The sequence below is a fragment of the Octodon degus genome, unplaced genomic scaffold, assembly GCF_000260255.1.
Source record: "Octodon degus isolate 3935 unplaced genomic scaffold, OctDeg1.0 scaffold00127, whole genome shotgun sequence".
In the NCBI taxonomy this organism is placed as follows: domain Eukaryota; kingdom Metazoa; phylum Chordata; class Mammalia; order Rodentia; family Octodontidae; genus Octodon; species Octodon degus.
Genome location: NW_004524703.1, coordinates 3142634 through 3153375, shown reverse-complemented (window position 1 = coordinate 3153375; position 10742 = coordinate 3142634). Strand labels below are relative to the sequence as shown.

The 10742-nt window shown below is 44.3% G+C and overlaps 1 protein-coding gene across 1 annotated transcript in view; it reads left to right on the top strand.

Moving 5' to 3' along the window:
- Window positions 1-10742, top strand: part of Pcnx2 (pecanex homolog 2) — a 213213-nt gene that overhangs the window by 45942 nt on the left and 156529 nt on the right. The window contains 2 exon segments of the mRNA XM_012516813.2: window positions 2954-3107; window positions 3199-3231. Coding sequence (XP_012372267.1) covers window positions 2954-3107; window positions 3199-3231 — 187 coding nt within the window.

The window sequence follows — 10742 nt, the reverse complement described above, 5'->3', positions numbered from 1 at the left end:
CAAATGAGGCTGTGCTGCATGCTCTCTCTCTCTCTCTCTCTCTCTCTCTCTCTCTCTCTCTCTCTGTGTCTGTCTCTCTCTGTGTGTGTCTCTCTCTCTGTCTCTCTCTGTCTCTGTCTCTCTCTCTCAATCTCTCAGATTCCTTTCAAATGACTCATGATTTTACTGTGCATCTTTACATATTTTCTTCTTAGTTGTTGCTCTGTTTTCTTTGACCACTGAGGCATTTTCAAGCGTCAGTATTAGATTTGGGCTACTTTGCATTCATTTATTTATTCACTAAAATGATTTCATAGTCTGGAAGACAGTATTTACAAAGGTCAAAATACTGTTTTCCAAAATAAGCAAAGAACATTCCAAACTCAACAATAAAAATGACATATGTATGTCCAAATATGCCAAAAAGAAACTCACTATTCTGCATAACAGTAACGGCCTAATAAAGAAAGAAAAGAAAAAGAAAACACAATAGGATAGTATAAGTGGTGGGAGAGAGTTTAAAATAGCAAGGCTCACCTCACAGTGTAAGTTTGACCTTGTGGGAAAAGAAAGCAAATAAACACAAAAATGAGTTAAGATCCCTACAGAAACCTCACCAAAGAAAATGTTTAGATGAAAAGAAACACATGAGATACTGCTCAGCGTCTTGTACTCCCAGGAAGATGGAGATCAGCACTGAGATGCCGCCACCCAGCCTCTGGAGGGGTGGACGTGTGAGGCAGAAGCTGAGGAAGGCTCGAACAGCAGAACGCGGGCCGCTGCGCGTGGGGATGCCCAATGGCGCAGCCACTCCGGGAGATGGTCCTGTGGTTTCCTACAGAATCAGGCGTGCTCCTACTGCACAGTCCAGCCATCATACTCTTCAGGTGTTGTGCAAAACGAATGTCTGTTCAAAAATCACAAATATAAAACAAAGCAAACACATGCACACAAGTGCTTATTGCAGCTTTATTAATAATGCCAAAACTTGGAAACAGACAAGAAGCCCTTCAGTGAGTAAACAGGCAAACTGTGGCACATGCGCACAATGAATTATTATGGGCCATCAACCACTAGAGAGATGTGGAGGAAACAGGTGCATTTGGCTAAGTGAAGCAGGCCAGCGTGCCGAAGCTGTGAGCTGCGTGTTTCCAACCGCGTGACTTACCGGAACAGGCAAAAATGGACAAATAAAGAGATGGAGACTATAAGAGGTTGGAAGAGAGAGACATGAAGGTGGGCCGCCTGGCTCCTGGGCAGTGACGCCTGGCTCCTGGGCAGCTCCTGGGCAGTGCCTAATCGTGGATATGCATCACAGGATATTTGTCACCACCGTGTGAGCCCTCATGTGGGTTGTGGACTTGGTGATGAGGCGGTCATGTGTATGAAAGTCCTCAGCAACAGCAAGTGTTCCTCTCTGGTGCGGGCTTCTGAGGGTGGGGACCCCTCACCTGTGTGCCTGGCAGGAGGTGGGGGGATGTAGTAATTTTCCTCTTGATTTCTCGGTGAAGTTAAAATATTTCTATAAATAAAGGTCTGTTGATTTGAAAAAAAAAATGTTCCTGACTATCTGCATGTCAGGCACCAGCAGTCAGTTATCCTTACCTAAATATAATCATACTTTGGTGGGGGAACCTATATGCACGCGAGCAAACCTGGTAGGGTGAGAAGCGACCTCAGAATTCTTAGAAATGCTCCAAACCCCTGGGCTCTTTTCCCTGACCGTATCTCAGTTTCTCTTCTCTCGTTGCTGGGCCAAATACCCAACACTCAAAATGAAGGAAGAAAAGGTTGATTTAGCTCACAGTGACTGGAAGGTTCAGTCCATACTCAGCTAGCTCCAAGGCAGACTGGCACATGGCAGAGGGCAACCTTTCATGGTGGCAGCAAAGAGCAAGAGAGCAAAATGGAGGAGCAGTAGCAACAATGGCTACAGAGAGGAAGTCTGTCTCTCTGTCTCTCTTATGTTACATTCAGACTATCTACCCAATCTCAGAAGTATGAAGACCCATAATCCCAGGGGATCATGAGTTAATCTCAAACTCTAGAAGTCCCCGCCCCATGACTGCATGAAGCTTTGAGGGAACAACTAGACACAAAACATAACACCGTGTCTATACTGTTGCCACTAACGCCCCTGCCTCCATTTCAGTGACCCCTCCTGCGCCCCACTCTGCCTGTTGTGCTGTCTCCTGAGGTCACATTTGGTCTCTGCTTGTCCCCACCTCCCCCACACTCCAGCCATCCTTCCTTGCCTACCTGGCCTTTGATCCAGCAGCGTTGCCCTGGCCTGCAGCCTGCCTGCCCCAGCTACATCCTGTCCGCCGTGCATGGCAGCCCTCTGGCCCATGCCCAGCAGTATCTGAAATCTCCCTTCTTGCTTCTTTGCCTGTCCACCTATTAATGTTCCATATCTGGTCAGTGCGAGCCCCCCTTCCCACCCTCCACCTCACATGGGAAGTTCCCTCAACAAAATCACCCTGTGCGCTGGGGCGCCACCAGCTCCAGCCACCCCCGCCCCCACCAGGAGATCTCAGCTCTTCTTTGTCCCCCAGCTGGGGATTCACCTGGGCTGCTGAACGTCAGCAGCAAACTGACTCTCAGCAATGGTAGCTGGTGTCTGGTAGGAGTTCCTGCGTTCGCTGGGTGTAAGGACCCTTCCCCTCCCCTTGACTGAGGGGATCCCTGAGCTCTGGAGCAATCTCTGATTGCAAGAGATGTTGCTGATGGCCTCTTCCTGGCAAGACCAGAGCAGAGACTGAGGAGCTCCAATAGAATTGGATTCTATCTGCTACAACAAAAGAGCTGCGTCATAACTAGGACTTTGTTTGAAAAGCACAGCAATAAAGAAGGTTGCGTGTGGTGGCTCTTCTGTTGCCTCTGCTTGCCTTTGTAGACACAGACAGGAATACTCTGTTTAACAACCAACAAGCTTATCTTGTTTCCCTCGCGTCTCTTTCTGTGTCTTGCTCAGGACTGAAGATGTCACGGAGAACGTTCTTGCAATTGCTCTCAGCGTCCTGGTTTCCCTCCTGGGGTTCCTGACCCTGAATCGAGGCTTCTGCAGAGACCTGTGGGTGCTGCTCTTCTGCGTGGTCATGGCCAGCTGCCAGTACTCCCTGCTCAAGGCAAGCCCCCAGCCTGCCCTCTCCCTGCTGTGGGCTTTCCAGTCTGGCCTGCCTTCCTGAGATGACACTGTGCTTCTGCTTTGTGTTTCAGAGCGTGCAGCCGGACCCTGCCTCCCCGATACACGTGAGTGTCCACACGGAGGCAAGGCACTTGTCCTGTGTGCTAGTACTGGGGAGACAAGGAGAAGCTAAAATCCATTCAAAGGACAAAGACCTGCATCTGTATTCATAGCTTTTTTTTTTGTTTTTTACTTTTTTTACCTCTAGTATTAAAGGTTGAATGTAGGGTCTTTAAACTTTGCTACATCTTCAGCCCTTTTTTATTGTCTTGAGACAAGATCTCACTAATTTGCTAAGTTGCCTGAGCTGTGCTCAAACTTGAGATCCTTCTGACTCAGCCTCCCTGAGGATTAGGGTGACAGTTGTGTGTGACCACACCAGGCTTGTCTTTCGACTATTTGATTGACAGCACTGCTTAGATAGAACTATGCTTGCGTGACGGCTGTGCCCTGGCTACACGTGAGCAGCATGGCGTGGTGTGAACGCTGCGGGGGCTGCGCAGTGTGGCCCAGGGCCCATGCAGGGCACCTTTCCTGTCCCTTGACTGTGCTGGGAGGGATGAGCCCGCCTGGCAGAGGCTGTGGAGTCTGTCATCGGATTGCCTACTGTTATTTCTGATTCCTCCTCTTGACTATTTGATGCTGAGCAAAACACCAGTCCTTTTATTTTTCATTTTCTTTTATTTTAAAGCAAAAACAAACAACAAGGACAAAGACAAAAAAACAAAATGACATAAAACAAAAATGGTATGGCATTTCAAAAGAGGAATAGAATATTAACAACTGTTGCTATACTACACATTCATATCACCAAATGGGTTGTTCAGATTACTAGATAGAGGCACGTGAGGCTGATCAAACGATTAAACATTAACTCTTTCAATAAGATATTAGAAATAATACACATTTAAAAAACAAAACAACGTGAAAGGCATTCAACAGTGATGGTTGTATTGTCTCCCTAGGAGAGAACCTAAAAGATTAAATTTGAAAGTTATAATAGATATAGTAAAATGGAAAGAAACTGAACATAAGGAATAAATGATATGAGGGAAAGGAAAAAAAGATAGGAAGAAAAGGAAGAGGAAAATCATGAAAGTATACACAGGAAAGCAGATACAATTGTGCTACTAATTCTTATCAATTTTTTGAAGGTAGCAGTTAATGTTTAACATTTTTCCTTTGAGCAATTTTATATGCTAGTATCTATAATCTGATGAGCTACACTGGAGACAGCAATGTGCAACACCAGTCCTTTTAAAGCCTTGGTTTCCCTGTGTGTCAATAAAGCGAAATAGATGCCTGTGGAGCTTAAGTGATGCATGCAACTTGCTTAGAGCAAAGCTTGGCGTAGAGAGGCCACTCCATAAGCTTTGGCTACTATAGTTCTTTTTAAAGTAGTATATATTTTGGGTCAATCATTATAATTTGATATATTTATACACTGTGGAGTGACCAAATTAAGCTAACCAACTTCATTGTTTTCTCTCCCCTGGTAAGAACATGTAAGATCTGCTCTCAGAATTTTTTTTTAATGTGTTTTTTTTTTCAGCACAGAGATTTTTTATTTTTTTTATTTTTATTTTTTAGAGCTATAAATTTATCTTTTTTATTTTTTTCATAATTTTATTGATAAACAAATAGGAATTAGACAGTTTCAAATCAAATCGCTAGGACAGTTTCAATAATCAACACACTGCATACATTCTTCTTAGTGGTTAATTGCTGTACAAGATGTGGATCTGAGATCCTATTTACAAACACCACCAGAACAAGTCATTCTATTCATTAAGAGAATGTAACTATACATCTATCCTAACCACTTTGAATACACAGATACAAAATGGACATTCATCAGTATACCCCATTTTTTTGCTAAGTTCCGTTATTTGAATATTATAGGTGTGTAAACTCAGCAAAGTATTCTAAAAGAGTCCAGTAGCCCATAATAGTATCGGGTCTTCTGCTTAACTGGCAATGTCAGAAATTGTTGACCTGAGTCCCCCACAGCTCAACATAACAGCATGGCTTTGCTTCCTATATTTCGTCTTCATACTTTTCTACTGGATGGTTAAGACCAAGGTAAAGCAGGACCTATGCAACAAGAGTTGTAGCTTTTGGGTCTGAGAAGGTCAGTGAAATCCCCTCAGGATTTATGCTGAGATCCTGTACCTCAGATTGTAGAACGTTTGTCAGTGTCAACCATGTGGATGAGTCACGGCCATTGCTTGGCCAATGTGCTCTCTGTGAAAGCCTGAGAGAATGTTTTCTCTCCATGTGACTCTCCTTAGGCACACTCTACATCATCGATCACTTTCCTCTTTGGCCCCATAATCTCCTTGATCAGAAAATAATGTTTTAGTACAGGGTCTACAGGGTCTCTTGCTAGGTAGATCAGACTCATAGTGATCCTCCTGTTTTCAGCTTCCCAAGTGCTGGGATTACAAGTGTGCACCCAGTCTCAACTGCTGTCTCAGCACACCTGGGGGGCGGGGCCAGCATGGCACACAGGGCATCGAACCCTGGCCGCTGTGCTCTGCCTAAGCAGGTGCTTTAATCTGCTGAGCTATCTGGCTGGCCCAAAACTTTTTAAGACTATGATACATTGTTATCAACCACACTCACCATATCACATAATAGACCTTGAGAACTCCTTCCTCTTGTCTATGTGACTGTGTATTCTTTTGCCAGCATCTTATTTCACCACCCCCCGACACCCACCATTTTACTTCCTGCTTCTGTGAGTTTGATTTTTTTTTTTATTCTAGGTGTAAGTAATTTGTCTTTATGTGGCTGGCTTATTTCTCTTAGCCTAATTACCTCCAGGTTTATCCATGTTGTTACAAATGACAAAATTTCTTCCTTTTAAAGGCTCCATAATATGCTAATGTGTGTGTGTGTGTGAGTGTGTGTGTGTTCGTACATGCTTACATGCATACCCCATTTCCTTTGTCATTTCATCCTTCCCAAGTCACTAGGTTGTGTCAGTTTCTTGGCAATTGTGAACAGTGCTACAGCAAACGTGACAGTGGTGATGTCTCTTCCACTTAGTACTGTATTTCACTTTCTTTGGATATACACCGGAAGTAGAATTGCTGGATCATGTGGTGGTCTTATTTGCAATTTTTCCGAACCTTTGTATTGTTCTCCATCATGGCTGTGCCACTAGTCTAATCATAAACAAGAGTCCTCTTTTCTCCACATCCTCATTAAAAATTATCTTTGTCTTTTTTTCTAGTAGCCGTCTAGCAGGTGTGAGGTGATATCTGGTTGTGGCTTCCTTTGCATGCCCTTGAGTAGTCTCCTTCCGTGAAGCTGGTCTCGTCTCATGCCTTGTTCTTAAATACGCTGCTCCCCTTAACCCCGTTACTTGGGGCTGACTTAGGACAGAGGCCCGGGTTTGCTGAAGCTGAGCTGCTGGCGTCTGACATTCTGCAGTGAGTCTGCAGCCAGTGGTTCTCTCCACCCTGAGTGCCTGCAGCTTGGGGGTGCCGAGCGGCAGGTGCCGTCCTTGCGCACAGCTGTCATGTGCTTTGCATGGAGCCCACTGGCCGGTGGCCCACTGGGCTCTCTGAGGTCACCCTTCTTGCCTTTATTACGGATGCTTCTGTGCACACCTAGAAAATCCTTCCAGTGAAAGAAAGCTGAATCATCCCTCTATTGTGCTTTTAAAACATGTACATCCAGGATTTAGGACTGATTTTTAAATCTGTGGAGGTTCATGCTTGGCTCATAGTAATTAAGAAAAGATTATAATTGAATGGTCACATGGCTCACGACGCTATATGCTGTCTTGTTAAATTCCTCTGTTCCTCATAATTGGTTTACATATAATACATCTTCTTTCCTGGAGTCTGAATGTCAAGATACGTTGCAGCTGCATAATTAGAGTATTAAGATGTATTGTTGTGATTATCGTCAGAAATCTCGAGTAGGTGGTGTGAAGGAGTTGCACAGCTCTGAAGGATTCTGGGGAAGCGCCCCACCCCCACCCCGGGCGCGACATCACTGACTCCTTTCTTCTGTGCTTCAGTGGTTCAGATTTTCTGGGTGGCTCAGGGAGAGCTGCTATACGTTAGTAAGCCTCCCTGTCCTGTCCAGCATGCACTTTGAGAAATGATGTGGAGAGTGGCAGGATGGGAGGGACAAGGAGGTCCCACAGGCCTGGTGGAATTGCGGGGCTGTTACTTATGATGCCTGGGTTGCTGTACTGAGCTGTAATAATACTGCTTGCTTCCTAGAGGAATGGACCAAGCTGTCATTCCATTATCTGAGTAAGCTTGTCATAGCGAAGCAGGAAGAAATGATTTTTCTTGCTGTCATAGTAAGGCATAGATATCCAACCATGTTTATTGCAGTAATTAATTTGCTTACACAGATTTATAAGTAGATCAGCCCCTTATTTGAATTGGCCTCTCTCCAGTGTTCTAATGAAGAAAGAAAATGGGAGAGCTACAAAGTGTTTTCTCCTGCAGTCTGACTGAATCATGCGGATATTTAGGAGGCAATTGGTGAACTACAGTTTATAACAGAAAACTTGAGAGGGATCAGGGTTAAGAGGGCTGAGGTTTTAGGCACAAACCTGGCTCTTAGACCTGCTGCTCCCTCCAGCCCTGGCCACCTTCCATTCATGCAGGCTGTCAGGATCAGGCTGCTTTTTAAACTGTACTGCTGCGTATTTATAAGGAGGCGACTATAACAAATACTACCATTTGTTGTTGCTGCTGTCTTGGGGTGCTGAGGATTGAACCCAAGGCCTTTGTGCTGAGCTACATTTCTAGCCTCACTTTATTTATTTATGTTTTATTTATTTATTATTATTGTTATTATTATTCTTTGTATTTTAGGGAAGAGTCTACAGGGTGTCCAAGGTCTCACTACTAGATGGGACTCCTAGTGATTCTCCTGTTTACAGCCTCCCAAGAGCTGGGATTACAGGCACGCACCACCATGCCCAGTCATCATCTCAGCGCGCCCCAGGGGCAGAGCCGGCACAACAGGCCTGGGGATAGAACCCCTGGCCCCTGTACCTGCTTGCAGGTGTTTTAATCCCCTGAGCAATTTGGCCGGCCCTTATTTTTTATTTTGAGAGATGATCTTGCTAAGTTCCCAGGGCTGTACTTGAACTTCTCCTCCTCCTGCCTCAACCTCCCAGAGTGCTGGGCTCCAGGCATGCATGACCACACTCACATTTTGATAAAATGTGCAGAGCGTCAGGCCATCCCACTCCCTTCCTGAGAGGACCAGTAGGCTGGCAGGTCCCTGCAGGTGTGGGTGGGCTGGCTTTGCTAGTGGATTCTTGTGTGTCCCCCATCCTGCTACTGCTCTATGACTAGCGAGTCATGCAGTTTGCATGTGGAGGGCTGATGGGAACTGAATACGTTCACAGACACCAGCCAGTTTTGGCAGGCTCAGAAGACACTCCCCTCAGAGCGCTTCCTGCGGTGTACTTTAAGGGGCAAAGCGGTGCCAGATGGCTGAACTAAGTGAACTTTTAGAAGACTTGTCAGACTTCAACTGGTGGAACAAGTGGGATATTTTCTCCTCCCTCCCTCATTCTCTCCCTCCCTCTCTCCCTCTCTCCATCCCTTCTTCCCTCCCTCCCTCCATCCCTGCCTCCTTCCCTCCATCCCTTGCTTCCTTCCCTCCCTCCCTCCCGCCCTCCCTCTCTCCCCCTCCTTTGCTTTCTCCTTCCCTTTTTCTTTCCTTATCTCTTATACTAGGGATGCAACTCGAGGCCTCATCCCTAGCTCCTTTTTATATATTTTGAGACAGGTCCTCATTAAATCACTAAATGGCCCAGGCTGAGCTTGAACTTGACAATCCTTCTTGCTCAACTTCCCAAAGTGCTGGGATTACAGATGTGCATTACTAACCTTGCCATGAGTGGAATTTTTATTTACAAAAAACAAACAAACAAGAAAATCCATGAAGATTTTGATGATTGATTTATATATGAAACCAGGAACTGAGAGGGAGGCAATTTTGTTAGTATGTGCTGTTAGGAATCAAGGCAGAAAAAAAGAACTTAGTGTTGTGTATTAGTGATATTCCTCGAATGGCTTGGGGATCTCAGATACAGGATGGAAAAATTAGGAGATACGTGAATGTGGCAAGAAGGGCAAGCATTTTTTAAAAAAATGTATTTAGTACAGGGTCTACAGGGTATCACCACAGAGACCGGACTCAGTGATCCTCCTGTTTTTCAGCCTCCCAAGTGCTGGGATTATAGGTGTGTGCCATCACACCCAATCTCAGGCACCTCTCAGTATGCCATGGGGGCGGGGCCAGCACTACCCATGGGGGATCGAACCCTGGCCCCTGCTTCTGCCAAAGCAGGTGCTTTAATCTGCTGCGCTGTCTGGCCGGCCCAAGGCAAGCTCTTTGTCAAGGCACTGCATGCTCTTTTTCTTGAATTATAAACTCAATGAGAGCATTCCCGTGTCTGATAAAGTTTGACTCGGAAGATCCCACATGAGTTCTTAAATTATTCAAGGCCAGAGACTTTCAGCTGTTGGATCATATATTTTAACCTTTTACCCAAAAGATTTTTTCTTTTTCTTTTTTGGTATCGGGACTTGAACTCAGGACCTCGTACTTGTCAGGCAGGCACTGTGCCACTGAGCTATATCCCTGGCCCTGTATTTTAACCTTTTAATAAAAAGAAGAATCAAAGCAAGTGGAAGTTAGCTGTTTCCCTGTCTTTCCTGACATGTGTCAGTTTGAGGAAATGCCCCCTACCAATGTATATCAGTAGTCCACATAGATATTCACACCCGCTAATTTACTTGGCTATTCATTTGATGAAAAACGCATTCCGTTTACCTTAGGCTTTAGTTTCCTTCTTTTCTGTAATGCAGAGAAAGTTTTTCCATACTCATTAATCTGTGACCTAGTTGAATTCAAAAGAAAATATTTTTCAAGGCTCAGCTTGGTTTCAGGACCAAACAGAGCCAGCCTCTTTGGAGGCCCTGTGTCTTCCTACGTATGGAAAGATGGTCTTGGGAAAGAACTACTTCTATTTTAGAAGCAGTGGCAATTTAAATTGCATTTCTAAATATAACCTGTTCAAAACAGGGACTAAAAATTCATATCTGAGGTCCTATCACTTTAATCTCTAACTCTTTCCACTCAGGGTAATTCAGGAATAGCAAAGTGGATTCTTCCCACAACTCATTTTTGCCTGCTTTTCAAATCTTATGAATTGCGTATTGATTTGTAAGATGTAAATTCATTTGCTGGCTTTTGTCCGGGAAAGTTGATGTTACATCTTTTCCTTAAATTTATTTAGTCATGGGAGAAAATGAATGAAAAGTCTTCCTATTTCTTTTAACAATATTTTAAGAGCTAAGTGAGTCTGCCAGGTATTTGGTTCCTGTCAGAGAAAAGTGATGTTTAAATAGTCACAATAACAAGTTTATTTAAAAACTGGAATATTCCATGGTGTTTCACTAAGACAGCATAAACAATGGAAGTGTACCTTTGGATCTAAATTTTTTGTTTTGTATGGAATTATGTAATTTCAGCTCACAACTTCACAACTTATTTCTGGTATATATATATATATATATATATA